We start from the raw sequence: 27,500 nt of genomic DNA on the forward strand, positions 1-27,500 counted from the left end.
TTTATGATCTCTCAGCTACAATTCCTCTTGATTTTCACCCAAAACAGCAATAGGACTCTTTCCACATGACTGTTGATGGCTGGCTTAGGAACACAAGGCCATACACCTGTGTGCCAGATGTGCTCTGCAGCCTGTCTGCTACCCCAGCCCATCTGCAAAGCATACCCCATGCTGGCTCCTTTCTATAGGAAAGGGGGCATTGGTTCCCAGCCTTTTTACATGATAGCTTCCCTGGTGTTTGCCTGTTTTCCTTAACTTAAAACACCCTCCATTGAATTTCAATGTATTGGGTGACCTTTGCCAACACAGGAGGCCTTAGTTCATTTGTTTATTGGTGAGTCTGCTTTTTCTCTGTGTGCTTGATTTTTTGCCTGGCAATTTTTTGACTTGTATCACCATTTGTGAGAATGCTGTTTGGTCTTCTGTAGCCAAACCAGCCACATCAGCATCAATAGTAGTTAATAGATGATCAAATCCTCAGAATTTCCATGTGGTGCCGAAGAATGTCGTCTGATATTGAATGTAACTTTAGCAGGAATGAATGGGATTTGATAACGAATGGGTCTGTGTTGATGGACGCTGGGGACAAGGTAGCTTTGTGATCTTCTTTGTTTCTGTAAGAATGCCTTTGCAACTGAATTCAGCCCATTTCTATGCCAATGTGCTAATAGTTGTGGAATCTCATTCATCTCAACAGAGGCCAGTTAGCCCTGGAATCCCATCTGTTTGAGTGGATGCAGTAAAATGTCATGGAAATGTGGCCATTCATTGACATCACTAGTGAATGCTTTCTTGCTATTAATTTCCCTTCATTTTAACTGACTCTAATCACACAAATTCTAGCCCCAACTGCAAAAAAAAAAAAGGCAGTTAGACTTTTCACTTAATTTTTAATCCTAATTTTTAAAGTGCTTGTCCACAGAGACAGAACAAAACAGTTATTTTAAAAATGTGCACAGAGTCTAAATGGAGATGCTCTCGTTCCTACAACACGTTCAAAAAATGCTTTAGCCAGTATTTTTGAGTCCTTCTTGGCATAAGATGCGCAAGGCTGTATTTTCACCCAGAGGAATTTTTAGGCTGATTATTTTTTCCCTCCTGAAAGAGTTTAAGCAATAGAGAAGCAGGCTGAGTCTTAGCTAGAACAAGGCTAAAAGAGGTGCTTTCTCTAGCAGATTGCTCCAGTGACACAATAGTTAGGAATGTGGCAGGCCTTTCAGTTAAACTTCTGGCTAACTGGACAGCTGAAATATTGGAGCTAGGTCAAGCTAGAGATCGTAGCAGGCACTTGTAAAACCTCAGTCAGCGGAAATAATGACCACGTTCATACGTTTGTCATTTTCTTAATAAATTTCCTAAATTGATTTTTAAGTCAAGAAATTTGACTTCTAAAAAAGGATGTATGTATGTGTATGCATGTAAACATACATCTGATATAAATAAATGAATGGATAAGTAATACAGGAAACAATAAGGTATCTGTTCAAAACAAATATGGGAAAAAAAGTGTTTTGTTCTGTTTCCAGCTATATGTGAATGTGAACTGGCTTAAACATGCTTAAACTTATCAGGTATTTTCATGGAGTCAACAATATTAACAAAATTAACAATGTTAACAATATTAACAATAATTAGTGCTTCCTTAGTGCCAGGCACAGTTCTGAGTGTTTGTGAGTGTGTGTTTGTGTGTGTGTGTGTGTGTGTGTGTATGTGTGTGTGTGTATATATATATATATATATATATATATATATGTTTTTTTTTGTTTTTGTTTTTGTTTTGAGACAGTGTCTCATCCTGTCACCCAGGCTGGAGTGCAGTAGTGCAATCTCAGCTCACTGCAACCTCAGCCTCCCAGATGATTCTCCAGCCTCAGCCTCCAGAGTAACAGGACTACAGGCGTGAGCCACCAACACCCAGCTAATTTTTGTATTTTTAGTAGAGATGAGGTTTCACCATGTTGACCAGGCTCGTCTCAAACTCCTGGCCTCAAGCGATCTGCCTGCCTCCGCCTCCCAAAGTGCTGGGATTACAGGTGGAAGCCACCGTGCCCAGCCCTAAGTATCTATATTAACTCATTTGATCTTCGTCACAAATTTGTGTGCTAAGTCCTGTTATTTTCTCATTTTTTAAATCAGAAAGCTGAGACTCAAGTTGAGATTTTACTCTTTGCCTCTAACAGAAGCTTGATTGCTATGGTTTCTTTCCTTGAATAAGACTCACCTCTTTATTTGCAAGGTGTGAATTCACAAAGCAATGTGCTGACCAACTCTAAATCAAACACACCAGAACTGATGCAGCAGACTATTGTTTATCCAGAATGTCTGTAATTTAACACAGTTTGAATTAATAACTTTTCCAAAGTGTGGTTATCTTGATTTCGAAGGAATGCACGTGTATAAATAGCAGTTTTCTCCGTAATGTGATATTTGCACCAATGAAGTTAAACTACTTTAAACATAATTTCCTGCCCAAACACATAAGCAGCAAAGAAACATTACTGCTCATGTATTACCAGCCAGCCTATCAAGATAATACTGCTCTGTTTCCTTACAAACTTCCCTTCCCATATCTTTATCCTGGGGACTAGCTACCGTAATTTTACCTAAGAGATCACACCATAACCTTATATCATATAGAAAACCAAATCATCCTTCAGTTATTAGAATGCTGTAATTATTGAAATATGAATCACTTAGAAATATTATTTTTCAATAGTTCCATGGCTTGCATTCTTTGTTACAATTGCTTATAATCTCTCCCATAAATTCAAGTGAGTGCTGTTGGCTTTCAAGATGATCCTTGAAGAAGCTGTAGACCTATTTCAGTGATGCTACTAATTGTCAGATTGTCATTTGAATTCTTCTTGTTTTTTAATTGCCTTTGTAGCAAGTATTGGTTTTAGGGGGGAGGTGGTAACTCTTCTTCCTTAAGATATATTTGCTTTAAAAGAATAATTTCAGAAGAAAGTCTAGTCAATAGGGGCAGAGAAGATTTGGGAATCAAAAATTGAAGTACAAATATAAAGTCATGAAATTATTATCTTTATGTAATTAATGACTTTATTAGTCCAGTTATAACATAGATCTGCACATTTCAGCAACTAAATACAATAAAGATTTATTTCTCACTAATGTCATCATCCAGTGCAGGCGCGTAGGAAGGCTGTGTGGAGCACAGCTGTATGGATACAGCTATTCAGAGACCCAAACTTCTTCCCAGTAGAGGCTCTGATGTTTTCTAGGTCCTCAGAGTTCTGTATTGAACCCTCTGCTTTCAGTCAGCAATAGAGAGAAGAGAGAGCCTGAAAAATTCTGTAGGCGATTTGGGGGACTAGTTCTGGAAGTGGCAGACATCACATCACCCACGTTCTACAGGCCAGAACTCGGTCTTATGCCCCCAGCTAGATGCAGAAGAAGTTGGGAAATACTGTTTGGCTGTGTAAGTGAAAAGAAAAGAAAATGATATTTGGTGAGAATATAGTAATGTCTCTGCCACATTTCCTCTAGTGATGATTTCTCCCAAGAAAAGTGTTCCAAATTGTCTTTTTTTTTTTTTTTTTTTTTTTTTTGAGATGGAGTTTTGCTTTTGTTGCCCAGGCTAGAGTGCAATGGCACGATCTCGGCTCACCACAACCTCCACCTCCCCCTCCCCGGTTCAAGCAATTCTCCTGCCTCAGCCTCGTGAGTAGCTGGGATTACAAGTATGCACCACCACACCTAGCTGATTTTGTGTTTTTAGTAGAGACCGGGTTTCTCCATGTTGGTCAGGCTGGTCTCGAACTCCTGACCTCAGGTGATTCACCCCCCTCAGCCTCCCAAAGTGCTGGGATTACAGGCATGAGCCACCGTGCCCGACCCAAAAGTGTCTTGAGTAATAGCGTCATCTGAATAAGTTGTGAGCCACATACTATGACTGACTGGAAGGAAAAGTGCCACTTGGAAATATATTCTGGTTGACTTCTTATATGATCGTACATTTTATCCATATTGCACACATGGCTTCATTCAGATGAATGAAGCAAAACAGCTGTATCCTCTTTGATCTCTTAGTCATCTTTTAGAGGTTTTTCTGACAACAAAAAGGGGGGCAGGTCTCAGAATGGGAGTGGAGGCCACACGGCCAAGCTGCCAGAGTTAGGGAGAAGAAGGCATTGGGATAACTTAAAATGTCATTTCCTAATGTGAGGAGGCCAAACTTCAGTATTCAAATGAGGTTAAACTTTTATTTTTCTTCTAGGTACTAACACCCCCAACACCCACAAAAAGAATAAGGGAGATAATTCAGACACATCTTTATTTTGGGGGAAGAGAAGACTACCCATTCTTTCTCCTCCCAGCTATCTTGAAAACCACAGGCTAATTAAGACAGTAAAGGAAATTCTTAAGTACAAAACATTTAAAAAACAAAACACTGAGATTTGATATTTTTGTTTCAGCTTCTCTCTATAAACTCACACACTGGTGCAAGAACCCTGTCATTCTTTCCTGTAACTGTTTAACTGTCTCCATCATATCTATTTGAAATAGATAGATGAAATAGCTCTATCATATATTATCTCTAGGCTCTGGTAATTTTCAGGACAGCTCCAAGGCTGCAGATAAATAAATGAGCTTACATAATTTCCACATGGCAAAGTGGAGAAAGCGAAATAGCCAAATGAACATTTTAACATTTTAAAGACTTTTCTAGGAAATGTTGCACTTTCCCAATAAAATTACCTCACTCTTGCCTTTCCTCTTGACATTACTTTGACCCCTGGCTTCTTCTAGAACCCACGTCTTTTATAGAACTGACATCATGTGGCTTTGTCTCTGCTGCAGCATTGCAGTGAGTTTTCATAGCCAGCAGTGAGCATCTTCAAGTTTCTCTCACTACCCAACACCACACATTGGATTTTCCACTATGTGTGAAAAACAACAACAACAAAAAACCTGGCTACTGAATCCAGGAGAAATAATTGGTCAGTATTTGTGGCTCATGCTCTTGATTAGGTCCTTTAAGGAGGCTCAGCATGGGTTGATGTATTAGTTTTTTATTGTTGTGATAACAAATTATTACAAGCTTAAAATAGAAATGTATTATCTTATAGCTCTGGAGGTCAGAAGTCCAAAATCAGCTTCCCTGAGCTAAAGTCAAGGTGCTGCCATGGTTCGTTCTTTCAGAAGGATCTGCAAGGAGAACTTGTTTCCTTGCCCTTTTCAGCTTCTAGTGGCTTCCCCATAGGCCTTGGTCTTTGGCTCCTTCCTCACCTTCAAAGCACATCACCCCAAATTCTGCTTCCATCACATCACCTTCTCCTCTTCTATAATCAAATCTCCCTTTGCCTCCCTCTTGTAAGAATCCCTGTAATTACACTGGGCTACCAGATAATCCAGTATCATCTCCTTTTTGTTGTTGTTGTTGTTGCTGGAGATGGAGTCTTGCTCTGTCGCCCAGGCTAGAGTGCAGTGGCCCAATCTCGGCTCACTACAACCTCTGTTTCCTGGGTTCCAGTGATTCTCCTGCCTCAGCCTCCTGAGTAGCTGGGATTACAGGCACCCACCACCATGCCCAGCTAATTATTATTATTATTATTATTATTATTATTATTATTTTGTATTTTTAGTAGAGACAGGGTTTCGCTATGTTTGCCAGGTTGCTCTGAAACTCCTGACCTCAAGTGATCTCCTGCCTCAGCCTCCCAAAGTGCTGGGATCACAGGTGTGAGCTACCACGCCTGGCTGATGTCAAGATTCTTAACTTTAATTACATTGCAAAGTCCTTTTGCCATGTGAGGTAATGTTCTCAGATTCTGGGAATTAGAACATGGACCCTGTGGGGGCCATTCTGCCGTCTACCATTGCTGGCTCTGTTTCACAGAGGCCTAACTCCATGTCCTTTTAATGTTAATGTAGAATTGTAAATTAATGATACTTCTGCTTCTCCATACTTTCATCATGGTCTCCACTGGCTCACAAATGTAAAGCACTCACTATTCTCTTCCACTGGCTCACAAATGTAAAGCACTCACTATTCTCTTCCACTGGCTCACAAATGTAAAACACTCATCATTCTCTTCCACCATTTTGCCTTCCCACTTTTCTTAGTACATATTCTTGTGCATATCTCTTTGCAGAGCTAGTTTTGTGTGTGTATCTTATTCACTTCTTTTTTCCAAAATGTTGAATATATTTTAAATAACAGATGCAAGTTTACAACAAAATGTCTTCTAGATATTCCATGAAGATGAATAGGGGAAGGGGCCCATGGAATGTATGCATGGTGAGGACCACGACCTAACCCTGGCAGAGCCCCCTGGATATGAGAGCCTTCCAGGGAAAGAGGCTGCATGGTACCCATAGAAAGGCTAGACCCTGTGCCCAGGGTACAGAGACCAAGACAGACAGACACACAAGACAATCTGGCCTCACACCTTGGGCATGTATCAGCAGAACCTGTGTGGACTGAGGCCTGAGATCCCAACCCCAGGAATGGGTGTGTGGGTTGGTTTGTGTATGTATATATGTGCCTATTTCTTTTTTAAGTTTATTTTTTAGAGACAGACTCTCCCTCTGTCACTCAGGCTGAAGTGCAGTGGTGTGATCATAGCTCATGCAGCCTCAACCTCCTGGGGTCAATCAATCTTCCCCCATCGACCTCTCAAGTAGCTAAGACTATAGGCAAGCACCACCATGCCTGGCTAAATTTTTTATTTTTATTTTTGTAGAAACAGAGTCTTGCTATGTTGCCCAAGCTGGTTTCAAACTCCTGGTCTCAAGTAATCCTCCTCGCTTGGCCTCTCAAAATGCTAGGATTATAGGCACAAACCACACGCCCAGCCATTCTTTTTAAATTATCAAGATATAATTCAAACAACAACATTCACCATTTTAAGATGCACAATTCAGTAGTTCTTCGTGTATTCACAAATTTGTGCACCATCATCACAATCTAATTGCAGAATATTTTCATCACTCTAAAAAGGAACTCCACACTCATTAGCAGTCACCCTCTATTCTTTCCTCCCTCTAGCACCTGACAACTACTAATCTACTTTCTGTCTCAAGATTTGCCTATTTTAGACATTTCATATAAATGGAATCATATAATATGTGGCCTTTTATGTCTGGGTTCTTTCCTGTAGCATAATGTTTTCAAGGTTCATCCATGTAATAGAACAATCACTACTTCATTCCCTTTTTATGGTCAATCAATATAATTTTGTATAGATGGACCACTTTTGTTTATTCATCAATTAATGGACACTTGGGTTGTTTTCACTTTATGGATGTTGTGAATAATGCTGCTATAAACATTTGTGTACGAGGTTTTATGTGGACATGTTTTCAATTCCCTTGACTATATACACCCAGAATTGAAATTACTGGGTTATATGGTAGTTCCATGTTTAACTTTTTGAGGACCTGCCAAACTGTTCTTTAAAGTGGCTGAAACATTTGACATTCTCACCAGCAACGTTAAAGCATTTCAATGTCTGCATATCCTTCCGTTGCAAAACCTTGAGAGAGGGAGAAAACCCTAATAGTGCGCTGAATGTCCTATTATGTGTCAGGATAAGGATTTAGTCCAATCAAATCTGGATTAAATAAAATACAGAAACTAGACATTTCTTCCACACCTGAAAAATAATTATTTGTGGTGTGGTGGCTCACGCCTATGATCCCAGCACTTCGGGAGGCTGAGGTGAGCAGATTGCTTGAGTCTAGGAGTTTGAGACCAGCCTGGGCAACATAGGGAAACCCTGTCTCTACAAAAAAATAAAAAATTAGTAGGGCATGGTGGTGATTTCCTGTAGTTCCAGCTACTCAGGAGGCTGAGGCAGGAGGATTGCTTGAGTCTGGGAGGGCAAGGCTACAGTGAGCCAAGATCGTGCCACTGCACACCAGCCTGAGCAGAATAAGACTCTATCTCAAAAAGTATATATATATGTATATTTGTTTATTTGGTCTTGCCTTCCTTATGTAATATCATAATTCTAATGTAGTGCTTTCTAACATTTTTCCACATCAAGGAACACACAGAAATTAATAATATTTGCATGGCCCTTGGTGGTCAATAAAGAGTCTGCTAAGGGATGGACTCATTGAGTCAAGGGCCCCATTCCCTCACTCTCAGGCCCCACCAAGCCACTAGAGGCTGGGGAGACCAAAGTCACAGGCATACTTCTAATCCATATTCTGGAACACCAATTAGAAAACTCTATTCCACTAAATTCAGTTATGATGTTTCTTTTGACCTCAGGAGGTAAAGGTAGTGGGGAATGAAAAGAGCATGGAATAGGAGAAGACCTGAGTATGGTAACTTTCCTGGCCTTAGGTCTTGTTCTCAAAGGAACTAACTGCGTGTCACACAGTATCCAAAATGGGTACTGATTCCTCTCCAAAGAGCTTGGTATGGTGGACGAAAAACAGACTACAAGGAGTGCAGACAGAGGTGTAGGTCATTGTTGTGTGGTGACATTCCCAGACTGGCTGCCTGGCTTGACAAAAAAATGCAGCTCCCAGAAGCATGAGGATACAGTCTGGCCACTGGGGAGAAGGTAGCTGGAAAGAACTAGTTATTATATCTTTGACCTCAGCCAGAAGGTAGTAGGGGTGGGTGTTGGAGGATGGTCAAGTGATCTCACCCGAGAAACTGATGAGAATGGGTCCAAATATCACCCATAGCCCACTGGATATTGAGCAGCAAGACTATTAGAGATCCTGATTGCCATTATAGGAAGGTCGTAAGGTGTCCTTAACCTGCTTCATATAGGTGGGAAGGCCAGCGTTAATGCTGAGCAAGCATGGGCAACCCATGTGTGCAGTGACCTGACATTCTGTGGCGACTCTGACAGTCCTGACCTACTATGGAACCATGTGACCATCTCATTTATTTGACCACAAATAACTCAAATGTACCTTGAAAATTCTTGCTTTTTTGTTGTCTTGACTTTTAAATTCAAGTGAATGAACTTGTTAAAAATACATTTATGGCTAGACTTGATTTTCTAGAATAGATATACCCCTTAAAATTATAGGTATGTTGTAATATTTAAATATTAAATACTTATTTAAATTTGCTACTTTGGGGACCCTATTATGGTTTCAATTATGTGAATTTTTCTTTTATAAAATGAATAAATGTTCCATAAACTTATTTTCAAATAGAAATGGGTATGCATACATGCTGAGTTTGACTATAGCAAGTATGCTGTGTCTGTTTTTAACTCTCTATCTTAAATTATAAACTACAAGAGTTCAGGAATCTCAGCTGTGTCTCTGTCTTGCTCTTTTCAGCACTGTGTCATTCATGAATGAACACTTCCTGATCCCACTCAGTAACATATCAGGCTTAATCTCAACGTGCAGGTCGACCTTCAGCCATGGTCTATGATCACAGTCAACTCAAGATTGGGCACCTTACTCTTCTAAAAGGGGCAGTTAAGTACTGAGTTAGTATGGTCCTTCTGGGATCTAAGGCCTAGAGAGATAATTTGGGAGTCTGTTTTAAGAAAGAAGAAAGAAAAAAAATACAAACCAGTTTCAGTGGTTAAAGACAGCGGCCTCACAATGTCTAGAATGCCATTCTTGACACTAAAGCCAAACTCAGAAGCACAGTTGTAGCTACTGTGACTCGTTTTGTCTCTGTTTCTATCAGTACCTTGCTTCGCTGCTCTCTCTCATGTCTCTTGTTTACACGTGGTTTCTGTAGTCTCATGGCTTCTGCCACCTTGCTTTTCTGTTTACATTTCCATTTCTATGCCAGTCTTCTCTCTCTGTCTTTCTTGGTGTCTTAGGCATTCAAAACCAATCAACAGTAAGACTCTGATAGGATAGATGGGTCAACATCCAATGTGGAGACTTCCACTGGGCACACTACTGCTTCCAAGCTCTCTCACAGGCATCTGCCAGCCTGTAGATCCTGTAGATAGCTGAATTTCCCTTGAGAACCAAATCCTAGGCCAGTCATTCTCTTGGCTTGGGAGGATTCCATAATATGTAGCATGGAAACTGTTGTACAAGGAGTTGCCTACCACCGCTTTTCTCAAAAACAAGCAATAGTCCAAGCAGACCTTTAGTCCAATACATCTATACCTTACATTTGGGAATATACCTGAAAAGACCTTAGGTGAAGCCTGACTTCAGCATGTGTGTGCAATGCTAGCAGATGTAACAACTTTGGGTTGAGCGTTGACTCCCTAAAAACCCCTATTTACATTACTACTCTCATAGTTTATAGAAGTAAAATCTCAGTGTTTTATACATTGTAATATATGTGCATTTCTGCCTATTATTTTTTCTGAAAGTCATATTTGAACTCTGTTTCTTTAGCAGATGGAATCTTACATATTTCTTTTTAAAATGGCCTAAAAAGAAATACAGGGACATTCTTTCTAAGCTTCTTAAAAAAGATGACCCCTCCTGATGCAGAGGAAGCTATTTAGATTTCATCCTCCCTCACTCGGTGGTCTAAGACTCCTTTGACTGCGTTATTTCCTCTAAATTACTCTCTTCCATCTCCTTTATTCCCAAATTAAAAGGAGGTAAGAAATGCCTCTTTTTGGCCAAATTCAAATTTTTCCATTATGGCTTCTCTTTAGGTTGAGAGTAATTTTATCAGCAATATTTATGATGAGGATGCTGAATATACGAGAGGCTGCAAAACCACCAGGCATGCAAAACTGACTTCTTTACATCCATTATTCTTTTCTATCAAGAACAGCAGCAAAAGCAACTGACAGGATTTGTGCTGAGCCTGGTATTTTTGCTGAAAACAGGAATTTGGCTGGATACATTTGAGAAATTTGAAGTGGCATTACCTAGAACCAATCTCTTAAATAGGGAGGTTTGAGCTAAAATACATTGGGAAAAAAATGGCAATATATATGTAGTGTCTGTCAAAGCAAAGATTTCCCCACACCAAGTTCTAAATCAGCCAAAGAAGTACAAAAGAATTTGTTGTACTCTATCACAAGACATTGAAAAAATCTCTCTTTTTCACTTATTTCTGTTTTTTATGTTAGCCACATCAGCCACATTGTGAGTAAATTGCAGCCAGAGGAAATGGATACGTTTTCTCCAAAAATCTTGTCTGTTTTATTGCTTGGATCACTCTTGAAGGCAGCACAGTGTAAAACTAACACTTCTCACCATTTCAAACTGTTTAACTCCTGTGTCTCAAGGCCAACTCTAATAAGGGTCCTGTCTCCAAGGTAGGGTCTTCAAGAAATCACATATCAAGTCATCAATGTGTTAAGTGGCATTTCACATTATCCACTATATTTTCAGATGTGTGTCTAAGGCAAGCCAAATCCCATCTATATTTTATTTATTATTTGTAGAAGACATTTGACACAGCCCCATGGCATGTCCATAATGGCAGGTCAAATCTCACTTTTTTATTGTTGAATTTCAGATTGGTGCTGTTACTGCCTTTCTCTTGCCACAAGGGAATACCAATTTAGATATTGATTTAATCTTGTCTCAGCTGTGGTCTTGAGTGAACCGTTTCCTCATAGTTAAAATATTATTTAACTCCCTCTTCAGAGAAGACATGTAGAGCTGAAAAGGTTAAGGAATCATCCAGTGTAGGTTTCCCAAACTTATTTGACCACAGAGCTCTAGTTTTTAAACTTAATGAACATCCAGTGAAATATAATGGATTAAAAGATGTGCACTTTTTCCTGTTCTCAAATCTTCACTAAAATGACAGGAGATGTAAAAAGTATAAATCATCAAAGATAACAAGAACATGAGTGATGCTAATCACTGACAAGAAATGGCACCAACTTTTTTGGAAGATGGAGAGCAAATGTGCAGTGTCAAATAAATGAACAAAGTACTGAAAGCAGATTGCTAGGTGTCTAAAGAAGACGGTGAAAAGGGGATGCAAGGAGATACTAGCAGTGGAATCTTGGCCAGTCCCAGAGAGCAGAGGCACCAGCTATCCCGAAACAAGGAAGTGATGATTGAAAGGAAAATTGGTTGTTGTTCTAAGCAAGCAGAAGATAAATTCACTCCTCTACCAATTTTATCTTGATTATTGTAACCCATCCCTGGTAAGAAAGGTAAACCTACTCTTTGAAGAAACTAAATCAGAGGGGTTACTGAGTTCTAGACACCAAGCACGAATATACCACAGGGTGGTAGTGGTGGACTGAAAACTGGAGGAAGGTGTGAAAGGCCACATATTTCATAGTAAGTCCACCAGCAGCCCCAGCCTTATTCCACCATTCGAATACTAGAGTCTTTCATAAGGTTTTTTTCTTTCCACCCTACCTTGGGCAGATGCTTACAGGATTGCTCAATGGAGTTATCCAAGAGTCCCAAATAAAAAGCCCATTAATCTGACATTTGGGGAGTCCCACAATGAAATAAATGTAACAGTTATATAACTTTTTATGAAATTCACTCATTTGACAAGGTTCAGCCATGGAAACAATTTGCAATAAACTTCCTCTTTTTAATATGAATGGACAGACTAGAGAATTTGGCAGACAATACAAATGAGAAATACATCTAATGTTAATGGAAATAAAACAGAAAAAAAAGTGAAGAGAAAGAGTCAATAATATAGTAAGCAGAATAAAACACTGAAAAGGACATTTCTCTTTTTTTTTTTCTTTTTCTTTTTTGGGATGGAGTGTTGCTCTGTTGCGCAGGCTGGAATGCAGTGGCACAATTTTGGCTCACTGCAACCTCCGCCCCCCAGGTTCAAGCAATTGATTCTCCTGCCTCAGCCTCCCAAGTAGCTGGGATTACAGGCAGGTGCCACCATGCCCAGCTAATTTTTTGCATTTTTAGTAGAGACAGGGTTTCACCATATTGGCCAGGCTAGTCTCAAACTCCTGATCTCAAGTAATCCACCCACCTCAGCCTCCCAAAGTGTTGGGTTTACAGGCATGAGAAATCACACCCCACCTAGAACTATTCTTAATATCCTAAAAAATATCAGAAAATACGTGGCAGTCATGACAAAGAACAATGTATAAATAAGAAAAGATAAGAAAAACTTTTAGATGTTAAAAATATGTTACCATAAATGTAAAAATCAATAGAATAATTGGAAGTTAAAGGTGAGGATATCTTCCAGAAAAGAGAACAAATGGATGAAGAAGTGGAAATGGAGAGAAAATAGAGACAATCAATTCTGAAGGTCTACCATCTAAATAAGATTTACAAATGGAGACAACAAAACAGAAGTTAAGGAAGATATTATCAAAGGAAGCATAAACTAAAATTTTTCCTAACAGGACCTGAGTCAGCAGATTGAATACATTTACCAAGTGCATAACACAATGAAGCAGGGAAAGGGATCCTCGAGATTAAAGAGAAGAGTACAAGAAATGGAAGAATTTCACACACACAGGATCAGAAATCTGAATAATATTGGACTTTTCTAAAGCAATATAAAAAGCTTGGGGAAATGGCACAACATACTTAAAACTGTTTAAAAAAATGACTTCTAATCCACAATTTTATACCTAGCCAAACTGTTAAACATATGTGAAGTGCAACACAAAAATATTGTAATTCATGCAAAGTCTCAAAAAATTTACCTCCCACATAACATCCTTCAGAAAACTCTTAGGAAAAAAGCTACCCAACTGAAAAAAGCCAGTAAAGAAAGACATGAGTTTCAGGAAATGGGGATTCCGAAAAAAGAGAGAAGCAATAATAGAAAGTCCTAGTCTGACATCAGTGCATGTGGCTAGGAAAGAAGCCAATCAGCCCTGGAGCAGGAGGAATGTCTCCAATTGTGGAATTCATTTATCACATGACATGTCAGACAAAATTGTTGGAGACTTAGAAAAGAATTATTCACGGATATAAAGAAGACTAATCAAATTATGTAAATAAAGCTGTTAACTCCAGGAAAGAAACAATTTTATAAGAAAACTATAAATGCAGTATATCACGTAACTCAACTGTGACAATATTTATCTGGTCATAATATAAACATAATGTAAATGATTTTTATTTTTAAAATTGTGATAAAATTATGTTGGGAGTAAGGAGAAAGAGGTTTCTATGTGTGGGCAATAGTTTAAGAGAGTTATATCATATTTATAGTAGGAACCAATAGATAAAAAAAAATTTGGCTGGGCACAGTGACTCATGCCTGTAATCCCAGCACTTTGGGATGCTGAGGCAGAAGGATCACTTGAGTCCAGGAGTTCGAGACCAGCCCGGGCAACATAACAAAACCACGTCTCTACAAAAAATACAAAAATTTGCTGGGCCTGGTGACACACACCTATAGTTCCATCTACTCTGGAGACTGAGGTGGAAAGATTGCTTGTGCTCAGGTGTTTGAGGCTGCAGGGAACTGTGATTGTGCTGCTGCATGCCAGCCTGGGTGACAGAGCGACACCTTATTTCTTAAAAAAAAAAAAAAAAAAAAAAGGAAAAAAAATTGAAGTACTTGCTTCTGAGGGGAACTCAAGAATGAGAAGGATAGAGAGCTGTTATTCTTTATCAGTCTCAAGCAGGGGTCAGCAAACCATGGCCCATGGGTCAAATTCATCAGGCTGTCTGTTTTTATAAATAATGCTTTATTGGAATACAGCCACACCAAATCATTTATGGATTCTCTGTGGCTGCTTTTGTGCCAAATTAGTTGCTACAACAAGAGAGTTTAGCAGTAGTGACAGAGACTGTATGAACCACAGTCTCAAATATTCACTTTCTGGCTCTTTACAGAAGAAATTTGCCAACCTCACGTCTAGAGCTGTGGCTCTCAAATGTTAGCTGCATCGGAGTCCTCTGGAGGGCTTGTTAGAATGCATGTGAGGGGACGCTCTTTCCAGAGTTTGTGATTCAGTAGGTCTCTCCGGTGGGGCCTGGAGAATTTGCATTTTTAACCAGTTTGCTGGTGATGCTGATGTTGCCAGCTGAGGGACCCACTTTGAGAATCACTGATCTAAAGAAACTATTTGACTTTTAAAAATCGTGTTGTAAGTATTATGTTTATAAAATAAATTTGAATTGTCAAGAAGTATAAGGTTGGAAGCTTACATGCAAATTTGAGCTAAATTTAATACAAAAATGACCTCTGGTGAATGAAATGCAACAGAAAATCATTCGAATGTTATTTTAAAAATGTTTTCATAGAACAAAAATAATAATTGTGGAATTCATTTCCACAATTATATACATACAGAGAAAAATTATATACATATGTGTAGAGAAAAATAGAAAAATAAATTATTTGGTTAATAAGATATCATAGATACAAGCGTAAATATTAAGATTTGTAAAGATTACCAAGACCCTACCACTAAATGTGCATGTGTGATTCAAGTGGTTGACCAATCATGCTACCTCCTGTCTGGCGTTTTGTTTATCAAAGGCAGATTATTGCATAACAATATCAACTATACCAACAATTATTATTTTAATCTTTCTTTTTTTCATTTAGTATGTTCTTGTAAAACACTTATTTTCTGGAAAATGCAGTTTGAGAAACTTGACATAAAGCCTGCTTCTCTTCACTTGACCCCTTTTACAGATTCTGAAACTGATACCCAGAGAATCTCTTGGCTGGTAGATCCAAGACCTTCTAACCCAGTCCCTACTTCCTTCCTGTCTTCCACTCAGCTCCTGTTTGCTTTGCCTGAAGTGGTGAAGCAAAGAACCCCAGATGAGCCCAAACTCAAGTCAGACTTAAAGAAAAAAGAGCACTGCTAATCTTTTTTTCTAAAAGCCTGAAACAAAGGAAATTCTCTGCTTCCAGGAATAGCCTTAATCAGTCACATATGTGAACATAGACCCAGTGACTGCTCAGACAATTTTCCGCCAACCTAATGTCGGGATTTTCTCGACACATTGATTTTTTTTTTTTTTTTTTTTTTTGCCTATTATCAGTATAAGCAGTTAAAAAAAAAGAAAAAAAAAAGCCCAGACATGATACCAGACCTCTCAACCAGACAGGCAAGATGCTGACAATCTGCAGCGTTTGAAAGCAAAGAGAAATGAAGGATTATTGAGGGTGGAATAATGGTTTTTTCCCAACCAGTCCCTGGTTGGTAAAAAAAAAAAAAAAAAACAGCTTTAAAAATCAGAATTGTGCCCTGAGGGGGTGGATTTGCTGAACTGTCAGCTCCACCAGTTAATGAGGTAGTTTGTCAAATGGAGATAGAAAGACCATTTATAACAATGCTATGCTTTGTGTGTGATTTAAAAATCAAATTGAGTGGAAACTCAGCAAATACTAAATGGTATTGTTTATTTTCTAATTAATTTGCTACAAACTACAAAATAAAACTATTGAATATAATGGATAATGTATGCTTTTTTGAAGAAAAAGCACCAAAAGCATCTCTGAGATAAAATGGATTCAGAGGCTGTTTACTTTCTTTTCATCAGAGAAACAAGTTGTAGTTTGAAAGTTTGAAAAAGGCATTGAAATTTTGGGTGGGATTTTTAGAATTAGTGTGTTGTATAAGCCAACAGGCAATGTCATCTCCTTTGTAAGTTCAGCGGAGTATTAGGGGGCCTGGGACCATATGGTCTCACTGTTGACACTGTTCGTTTTTAATATTAATAGGCCAGGGATTCAAGGCCCTGGGGCAGATGTCATCTAAGTGAGGACAGAAGCAAACATCACGACTGCTCACTGAGTTTTTCCTCTGTAGAGTACAACCAGCATAACATAGGGGTTCAAAATATATAAGCTTAGCTTGGCAGAGGGGCAAGAGCAGAGAAGGTGATTCAAATTCTGGCTTAGCGAGGGCTTACTCTGTGACATTGAGGGGAATTCATTGAAACTCACTGAGACTTACTCTTCTCATCTGGAAAATAAAAACTATCTGCCTTAAAAGGGTTAGAGCTTATAGTGAGGTGCCTCACATGTGGTAAATAGTCAATGAAAATTATATTTGATTAGAACATTGTAGGGTTTATAAGAATCAAACTGACTCACTTCAAAAACTGAAGTCAAGAAGGCTTAATGAGTGATTGTTCTCAACCTTACCCAGATCCCTCATTTTCTTCCTTACTTCAAGGACGTAAGCTTTAGTCCTAACATTCTTTTCCTGGGATTACTATAATATAGTCTCCCTGCCCTAACCCCAAAACCTCTTGTCTATTCCAGCAAGCTTGTTGTGAGAAGCATATTATTTTGATGTGATAACAAATATGTTAATGTTAATAGAAACTTTTACCAAGTGTTTACTATTTACCTAGTGTTTACTACATACCAGGCACTGTTTCTCTGTTGTATTACCTCATTTAATCCTCACAATACCATTCTGAAGTAAATTCTATTATTCTTATTTTACAGGAAAAAAAATAACATTGAAAGGACAAATAATTGCCAGAGAGGCAGAATTATTTGAGCTGGACACACTGGCTCTAGAATCACGCTCTTAACAACTACTCTATTCTGGCCTTGAAGTACTCTTGTTTCGTGCCACATGAATCTTTTTTTGTGCCACATGAATACATTCAGAGGTTGCCATTCAGTGGGCAGAGTTTGGGAGCTTCTACTTAATATTGGTTATCAGGGCCAAGGTGAGGCTATGAAGTTTACAGCCAGCCCACTCTAGAACTTAAGCTTCTTCTATTCCCAGTCTCAAGGAATCCTAGGTGTTGAGCATCTCTGGATTGTCCTTCATGAAGCATGGGGCAGTTTAGACTTCTTTAACAATATGACCTCAATCAATAGTTGTTAAAACTAGCAGCTCAGGGCAGAAATCACATTAGTGTTCTTTGGCACTGTATATATCTCTAGTTCTTACATTAGTGCCTGGCACATAATAGTGAGATTTGATTGGTGAATAGGTGATTGGATAGACAGACAGACAAATGGGTCAACAAATGGCTGGATGGATGCACAGTTGTGAAAGATGTTGATAATAAAGAAGTGATACATAATATTTTACTCTCTCTCTCATTAGGTTATAGTTTCTCCCATAATTTTATTATCTTGGCTATGTCACTCCAAATAGCCACAGTAAAATCCAAAGTTATTCGTATAAAAGAAGTAAAATTTGGAAGCATATCAGTTAGAATAGCATTAAATAGTTTCCCTAAAAAAGCAAGAAAAAAAATTTCATTCATTCAACGAATACATACTCAGGGTCTATCCCTTGTCAGGTACTCTTCTAGGAGCTTAAAGCATAACTGTTAACAAAAACACTCTGCCCTCCTGGTGAGTGCATGCTAATGGAGGAGACAGGCAAAAACAAACACTCCCACACGTAATGTATCAAGTCGTTTAACTGCCATGGAGAAAAATTTAGCAGAGTGATATAGTCAAATAACACAGGAGTGGAAGTTTTGCTATTTAATATCAGATGGCCAGTTATTTTTAAATTGAGTAGAAGTTGTAGTCTATGTTAGAATGTGAGAAAAGAAAATTAACACTCTTTGGGAAGTAGTAACTGTAGGAAGACAAAGAATTAGGAGACCTGGATTAGTATTAGAGACGTTTTGTGTAGTAACTTGATAAAGAGGGAGAGATTTTTTGTGATATATATATATTTTTTCATTTTTTCTTACAGAATTAACAGCTCTGAAATTTGAAGGTGCTAGTGTCTCACTGGTCTTAAACTGCGAAGCTGAACGACGAAAGCATCCTTCCTGTAATCAGTGTACCAAAATGACAGGCAGAGAAACCATGCTGGGAAGAAGCAAGGTCATCAGTTGAACCATCTTGACTTTGGCCCAGAACACAGCTCAGCCTCAACTCCTGCAGTGCATTTGCCTCCCTCACTTTGGTTTAAGACCTGGAGTGATGTGTTCCTGCTCCAGAGCACCTTTCTTTCTGTGAGGCCCGAAACATGACCACCAGCGGCCACGCATGTCCGGTCCCAGCAGTGAACGGACACATGACTCACTATCCAGCCACACCCTACCCGTTACTCTTTCCACCTGTCATCGGAGGACTTTCCCTGCCTCCCCTCCATGGCCTTCATGGACATCCGCCTCCTAGTGGATGCAGCACCCCGTCGCCGGCAAGTAAGTCCTGCTGCAATTTGCTCTCTTTTCTCTGGGTTGATTGGATGAAGGGACCTGAGAAAACAGAATGGTTGGTATCCAGGGCAATTTCTTATTTCACTGGGTGCTAGTTTCTTTTGGTCTTGAATTCTACTTTTAGTTCTGTGGAAAGAGATATGATTTGAAACTAGACAAGTGGCAAATTTTAGAATTCAACCTGTTCAAAGCTGCTTTGGTATTTTTGCTCTGTTTCATAAAATGCAAACACAAAAAGTGATGAGCATGTGTGGTTAATATCTGTGATCAATATCTAAAGAAATTGGCCATATGATAAATAATGGAAGCAGTGAATTAGGAGATGATACCATAAAAAATCACTAATGATAATACTAGAGTTAAAATCTATTTTGGTTGTGAGATCTTCTTTGAATCTTGTACTTGTTTCCTGTGTACAAATGATATCTGTAATTGTTCTCAACTTCCCATAGACCTTTGCTACCAATTCATATCACATTAAGCTTTTTTAGTGTCCTTGGCACCTTTTGTTTCTGTACTAGCTATTTCTTATCCCAGATCTTTCCTTAAATTTTCTGTATAAGGTACTATAAAATAAAAATAGTCAAAGTTAGAATTCTCCAAGACTGATATGACTTCCACATTGAAACATCTATATTGTGCAATTTTTAGAAAGTTCTGCCTGTTTAAAGACAAACTGTGGTAGCCAGCGAGCTTTTCCACCTGTTAATAACAACTTACTTGGTTTAGCATCTGGAGGTGAAAAGGCATATTGATTTAACAACAGGCATCCACAGCATGTTCTCCAAGTCCTTTCTGGCTCATAGAGCAACAGTTCTTTGTAACTCTTCCTGGTGATTGTTTTGCATTTTGCTTCTCTTCAAGGACTTCCCCCAAATATTAGCATGGTGTCATTGGGATACCACCTTAATCTTTCTATATTGTGCTCTTCGTGCCTTCAGTCATTCCTTCTACTACATCCTTAGCTCACCGAAAGCAGGGAGCTTGTTCTACCTAAGTAGAATCCCCGGTACATTGCCTTCAAAAATAGTAGGGGATGGATGTTTGGACGGACGAACAGACTGACAGATAGGCAAACAGATGATAGACTTGCACTTTTGGGATGTTGATTGCAATCATAGTACTATATCATTCCTGATAAACAGTGACTCAATTTGCTGATGATTCTTTCCTTCTGTGTTTCGAATTTCTGGATTGAGCATTTGACCCTCATGTCTCTGGAATTGCTTAAAAACCTCCTCCCATGCTTCTGAAGTTCAAACTGAAAGTTGAAGCAGCCAAAGCGGCGTATTGACTATCCAGAGAAATGGACATAGTACCAGTACTCAAAATATCTTGCTGACCCAAGTGCTGTTTCAAATCATGTTCACTCAATATGCAAATGATATAATGAAGTTACTTTTAGGTAACACATGAGGAGGTCTAAATGATTGATAAAGCCGTTAAAATTTCACCTGTGAGTCTCTCTGTCTAATTCCGTTGCTCAACTGGCCTGACAGCACATTTTAACAGGTTTCTTTCCTGAGATGAGAAGCATATTTTGTAGATGTAGCCAAGAAGTTGAGATATGAGTAGGATTCCCAGGCTGAATGATCAAATTTGGCAGATTGAAACCCTAAGGCAGCCTGAAACCTCTAGGTTCCCAAAAGCAACTTTGGGCTTTGGGCTTCTTTGGCTACTGATTTATTTTTATTTATATTCATCTTTTCTTTTTCTTTCTTTCTTTCTTTCTTTCCTTCCTTCCTTATTTATTTATTTATTTTTGAGGTGGTATCTCGCTCTGTCGCCAGGCCAGAGTGCAGTGGTGTGATCTCGGCTCACTGCAACCTCCACCTCCCGGTTTCAAGTGTTTCTCCCACCTCAACCCTCTGAGTGACTGGGACTACAGGCACGCACCACCACACCCAGCTAATTTTTGTATTTTTAGTAGAGACGTGGATTCACCATGTTGGCCAGAATAGTCTCGATCTCTTGATCTCATGATCCGCCCACCTCAGCCTCCCAAAGTGCTAGGATTATAGGCGTAAGCCACCGTGCCCGGTCTTGGCTACTACTGATTTTAAGGAAAATGCAGAGCATATTAAATGGAAGAGTGGTTGAGATAGATCATATCTAAGCCTCTTTTCCACTCAAAATACAAAGTAATTATTTTTATTTCACAGTTACTAATAAAGTACAAGATGCCATTACTATTAGATTGAACTATAATGCAGTTGTCATTTTCTAGATCAAAACTGGTTATATAGTGGCAATTGAATAGATTCAACCTTTGAAAAGCGAGGGTTTGAAGTTCAAAAAAAGGGTAAATAGTGGCTGACTTTTTTCTTGAGGGCCTTGTAAGGAGAGCGCTAAGTAACTGCACCTTGAAAGGTGTTTGGAGAAGGGGCAGAAAAAGGACTAGGTACAGAAAGTTCAGGCTGGAACATCAAAGATTACTCACTTCATACCCTAATACGTTGTGTTATTATTTCTTGCTACAGTCGAAGCACATGAAAGCTGCTCAGATGGAAATGATTAAAAGAAGCCACAATGAATATGACTCTGTTAGATGGCCCTCAAAGAAGGAATTGTCCTTGTTAAAGCCCATGTTTTCAAAAGTTCCTAGAAAAGGATAAAGACTTAAAAATTAACCACAGACTTGGCTAAAAATAAATTTAAGGTTTTATCCATGTACTGAGATTAGTAGGAAGGTAGCCAAATTCTGTGAAGACTCAATAACTAGCAACACACATACTTGGGTGGAAAAGCTGACCAACGTGGAATAAAAAGGGAACAAACATGTTGGAGAATGACTCTGTAAAGAGATTAATGTCATTGAACTGTAGGACTTACTGATATCTCTTTTGTAATCTGTACATGTCTTGATTCTGCAGCTCACTAGAAAGAATAAATTCTCCTGCCCCTGTAGTGAGGGTCTGTCAGCACCAAGTAATTGTAAAGTCTCAATAATTCTCTACCTCAAAAGCAAGTAAGAACAATTTCCATAGCAGCTACTGAGGTTATACCTGCTTGTCACTCTTCTCTCATTCCCTTCTGACTCTTGTCAGCTTTATCTCCTAGACCTGAACCTGAGCTCTGCATATTGAACTTCTCTAAGCCTACAGTGCAATGGCTCCATTCCCACACGTAAAGTTGTCCTCGATGCTATATCTACTTTGCAGTCATTTAACCTCTCTGAATTTCTATTCTATCAACTATAAAATATTTTTACTTACAGAACAGACTTTTATTATATATCTAAATCTTTTAAGAATGAAGTCGAAGTCTAAATTAGAAAGGAAACTTGTACCATAAAGGGGTGAAATCAGATCATCCCCAAGATCTTTTCAGCTCTAATAGGCAATGATTTCACGTAACTCAGGTTTCTCCCGGTCCACATGCCATTTACAGGGGGTGGGCCCTGTTCTTTTGCAGTGTGGAATACTTGGCTATTGGTATGATCATTTGTGACCACTCACAATTCATAGGGGAAGATGTGGCCACTTTTCAGAAGGTCTGTTCTCAAGAGCTTTCTACCTTAAAGAAGAAAAGATATTTGCAGAAGAGAACTTGAAAGCATCTTCTGTGTGTACATGCCCTTGTCTTTGCATTCTGACTTAATTTTTATAGCATAGAGTCTCTGTAAGCTTAGAACACAGGGAACATACGAAAAAAGGGGGAGTTAAAATATGTAATAAGAAAAACTACCATGCATTGAGCACATCTTGGATTACTCACACAGCATTTAGTGTATGCCATTCTTAGTCTTTTTAATAGCCTCGACATCACTGCCATTCCATTACAGAAGTTCCATTTTACAGATAAAGACCAGGAGGCTTAGAGAGAGTAAAGAGCTTACATAACCAGTTAATGTTGGAGTCAAATTCCAAATCCAGACCCCGAGACCCCAGAGTGCATGCCTTTCCCAGTGTTTTGGGCAATGAGGCCAGCATAATCCCTTGGAAAATTCACAGCTCCACCATGGACATCTTTTTTCCACAATGTTCCAGGGAGTCCTTGGAGATGATGGATATTTAAAGGACCTTGCAACCTCTTTAATTTAATTAACTACTGTGGAAGCCGCTATCAGTTTTCATCACAATGGAGACTTGAGAGGGTGCCGCTGTACTGCCTTTGATAAGCACGACTTCCAACAGGAGAAGAGCCTGATATGCTATGCCAGGGAACACTCAAAATATTATGTGGTAGGGCTCTCTGTGAGAGTTGGACAACTGTCTTTCTGTCTCTCTTTATGTTCCTTTCATGGCTGCTTGTTCTGTTTTATTGCTGCACATGTGCTTTTTATAGGTTGTTGCAAACTGGAAAATATTGTTAAGTGTTTTGGCTTCAGAACCTCTCTCAAAATGATCTTAGTTTAACTCCAGCATCTTAAAATGCGAATTCTTTTCCCCTTCTTTTTTAATGATCAGAAAGTGCTCTCCTGTCAAAATCACAAAATAGGGTATTTGCTTAAAAAATCCCAACCTTCTGGAGAGGCAGGCTGTGCAATCTCAGAATTACCAATGATGGAACATAAAATGAGTCTTATTTCTATTTTTTGTCTTAAACTAAGAAGAGCTTTGTTACCTAGCTTGTCTAAAGCAGGGTGTGCTGATAGATTGAATTTCCTTATTATGTGTTAGGGACAATTGGCTCAGAGGTGTGGATCCTGTTTTAAGTATATGCAGATTGATGGCAAGTAAATCCAACTCATTAATTTCTACCATCACCTTTTACTCCGTAGTCTTGTCTTCTTTCTATTGAGTTATATTTGTCCTTAAACTTATGCAATGACTCTACTGGACAGGAATCACATTTGATTTTAAGATATCAGGGACTTAATATATTGCTGGTGTTTTGTGAAAGTCAAACATAATATTATCATTTATATCTATGTATCTTTACATTGTTAAACCAAATAAAAATGAATGAAAGTAAGACACTTCTTGGGAATTTGAGTAAACTCAGTTATAACAGTTTTGTCCATTTCACCTCCCTCATTGGCTTAGGGAGGTCAAAGGCTTTGAATGTTTGAGAAATAGAGTTTATACTTTTGACATGATGAAACTATTTTAGTGGACTTTCTTAGGCCCAGAGTCATGTGTATTTCAGAGGCCATTCCTTAAAGGTGAACAGGTATTGATTACTTTAGTGCCTCTTTTCCCCCAAAAAACAAGAATGTTTGTGTCTTCTTGATGTTTCTACAACTTCCCCAGACTCTGGTTGAGTATAACATGTATTAAGTAATCACATTGCCATTAAAAGTAATGGCAAGAACCACGATTACTTTTGCACCAACCTAATAATCCTTAGAAGAGTTCTAATGAGGGGCTGAGCTCATTCTGTTTTTTGATCTTTACCCCCAAAGGGATCAAGAATATATGAATATGAATTAAAAACAAAAAGAGTATCATTCACTTTCATCAGATTAACTACAATGCCCAAAGGAGTGTCTCAATTGTGGAAGTATGTCCCTAAGTAGAGGTAGGCTTTCAGTCCGTAGAGGCCATCATAAAGACGGGAATGAATTTACCTTCAAGTTACTTCTGCCAATCACCTTTTTCCTAGGAAGGACATGACTGAAAGAATATATATAAAGAAGGACCAAGAATGGAGAAAAGATGGAGTAATGGTTTAAGAATTTGTATTAGAATTCCTTTCGATAAAGATATTCCGGTTGTATTTATTAGATAAAATGTAGACATTTAAAAAGAGCATTTTAATCTTATAAAAATTGAACTTTGGAAAAGTTAGAATCATGACAATGGCTTTGAGTTGGCTTTCATTATAGAAAATGAGACTTTCCATATCTCATGTTCTAAAGTTCTGCCTCAATGAACTCATCCATCTGCAACTCCTATAGATTTCAAATAGGTTATATTCAGATGGTCTTGAGCGATGGGAGATTAGCCTCCATGCAGGTAGGTGGACATGAGGTCAGGTGGAGTGGCCTGGGCCATCTTCAGGATATATCCCAGGAAGTCCCACAAAAGCTCTGGTGATTTATGCCTTGTCACTGATGTGATGCAGCAACTCATTCTGTCTTTGTTTCTCTGTTTTCTCCTTTAGTTCCCTCTGACATTTGAATGAATCTTTGTAATTTTATGTAGAAGGAGAGGGTAGGGGAGAAGGAAAGAGGAAGGGAGAAAAAGAGGGAGAGAGAGAAAGAATGAATCTAATTAGTTTTGTTATTTGAACACATCCAAAAACTTGGGGCTCCCAGACCAACCAATGGTCAGGTGGTACCGTCAATTCCCTTGCTTTTTTTTAACCTTGCCATGAAAATTAATTATAAAAAATAACATTTCTTTCGCTACATATATTACCTCTGTCTGCCAACTGGAAAAGGGAAATAGAGAAGGTAAGATTCAGGTAACCAACTTTTCTAAGGTTGCTCAGTGGTGGGGCTGGGCTTGAACTCTTCTTGTTATGACCAAAGTCAGTCCTCTTTTCATAACTCTATGTTTGCTGTGGATACTGAGGGGACACACAGGTTTTTAAAGCACTTTGTCTGTCTTTAAGGATATTGCATTCCTACTGAGAAGTCATAATCACTGAAAACCATTTAGATCTAAAACCTTGATTGCTCTTTGCCCTTCAGGACCTAGATTTTATAAAGCTTATAACATTCCTTCCCACCCAGGTACCCACTGTGCATCATAAGTACTCTGATTTGCTATGCATGTCTTATTCTGCTGTCTTTAGTTGTTTTCATAACTTTTCCTTCTCTGCTTATCTGTTGATCTAACACATGGGACATAGTAGAGAAACCCATTTCATCTTTGCAGAATGATTGAATCAATGGTTTTTGCTGGTGAGGGAATTTTGGAAATTTGTAGATGTGCTTTTGGGTGCCATGCTCATTGAGAGCACTGTAGAGATTTAGTGGGCAGAAGCTAGGAGGATTAATGTCCTGCAATGTATGCGATAGTTGCAAATAACAAAGAAGTGCCTCACGTTCTCATGACTTTCCGATGTCCCACCAGGCATTCCTGTTAAGAACCATCCCTACCCCCAAATAAATTATGATGAACTGATCCTAAATCATAACTTCATTTTACATATAAATGCAAAACACTGTTGTATGCTTTTATTATACCCTAAATTATTTAGGATTTTAATTGCCATGCAAGTCAGTAGTAGGTTGATCTTTGTTCTGTTGGGAACTTTTCTGAGAGTCATTCATCATTTTATAAAATCATGTCACTGATGGCAGTGCTGTTCTCAGTATTCAAGTCACCAATACCACAAACTTGTGTCAATCTGCATTCATAGCTAAAACATTCACTGTAATTCTGCATAGAGGGGCAAGCATCTTACCACTTCTTTATGCCTGAGCAATTACACATTGAAATAACCATTACTTTATTACAAATTACATTTTTCTATTCATCCTTGGTATTGCAGTCAGAGAAATGTATTAACTTCTTCGGACTTACATGTGTAGGTGGCTTATATTACCTATAACTTTCATTTTGGAATCATACAGCAGGTGATATATGTTGCTAAAAGAAGCATTGGTTCCAAAGGGTTGAGAATCTTTGGAATGAATGAGTGAATGAATGAATACATGAATGAATTAGTGAAAAAATAACGGTGTGAAATAAACTGACTAGAAAATAAATGCTCTAGCTGTTAAGAGGAGAGGAAGGGAGTTAATAAGTGAGATGGACAAAGGAGGGCTTGCAACACCAGAACCAGCAATTATGCCAGCCATGGGGTACTGGGCGTGGTGCTGGGAACAGCGATATGCAGAAGACCCAGGGAAAGCAGGAAAGTTTCCTGTCTTGGAAGGCATATGGGGTTAGGAAGGAACCATCTAGCACTTGTCTTCATTTCTTGATGTGTAGCCAATGTAGCTAATGTCCCCAAGGGGTACAAAAGGGACTCAAAGGTATTGTTATAATGAATTCACTCTTCTGATATATATTTAACACATAAGGGTTGTGTTAGACACCTCAGAAGCTCTGTGAGAATTTTCTGGGTAAATCCATGAGAATGATGGGTTTTCACTTGTGTGTGGTGTCAGGTTCTATCTCCAATGAGACATTATATTAGTATTTACCAGAAAAATTGTAAAATTATTATGGATTAAACTGTGTCCTCTAAAGAGATGTTGAAGCCTTTACCCCCAGTACCTGTGAACATAGCCTTATTTGGAAATAGGATTAAGTTAAGATAAGGTCATTAGGGTGAGCCCTAATCCAGTATGACTATGTCCTTATAAAAAGGGGAAATTTAAACACAGAGATAGAGACACATGTGAAGATTGGAGCTAGCTGCCAAAAGCCAAAGACTGCTGGCAAGCCACCAGGAGCTAGGAGAGAGGCATGGAGAACATTCCCCCCCACAGCTCTTAGAAGGAGCCAACCCTGCCAGCACCTTGGTTTTGGACTTCTGGCCTACAGAACGGTTTGTGGTATTTTGTGACAGCAACTCTAGAAAACTGATACAGGGACCATAACTTCTTACTACCGAAAAAGAAAAAACTATGTTTTCGAAACTTTCTCCCTCTAAAAATATCCATTAATTTGTTTATTTTCTCATAATTTTGTCCTTAT

The 27,500-nt window shown here is 38.7% G+C and overlaps 1 protein-coding gene across 2 annotated transcripts in view; it reads left to right on the forward strand.

The window, feature by feature from the left end:
* RARB (retinoic acid receptor beta) overlaps positions 1-27,500 on the forward strand; it is a 767,532-nt gene that overhangs the window by 325,845 nt on the left and 414,187 nt on the right. The window contains exons 1-2 of one of the 2 annotated variants that reach the window (XM_019023891.4): positions 17,427-17,496; positions 18,489-18,945. In XM_019023891.4, the coding sequence (XP_018879436.1) occupies positions 18,768-18,945 (178 nt within the window). In that variant the 5' untranslated portion in view covers positions 17,427-17,496; positions 18,489-18,767. Of the gene's footprint in view, positions 1-17,426; positions 17,497-18,488; positions 18,946-27,500 lie in introns of those variants that run through there. The other variant, XM_055383341.2, reaches the window with a different exon arrangement.

This window comes from Gorilla gorilla, chromosome 2 (assembly GCF_029281585.2).
Source record: "Gorilla gorilla gorilla isolate KB3781 chromosome 2, NHGRI_mGorGor1-v2.1_pri, whole genome shotgun sequence".
In the NCBI taxonomy this organism is placed as follows: domain Eukaryota; kingdom Metazoa; phylum Chordata; class Mammalia; order Primates; family Hominidae; genus Gorilla; species Gorilla gorilla.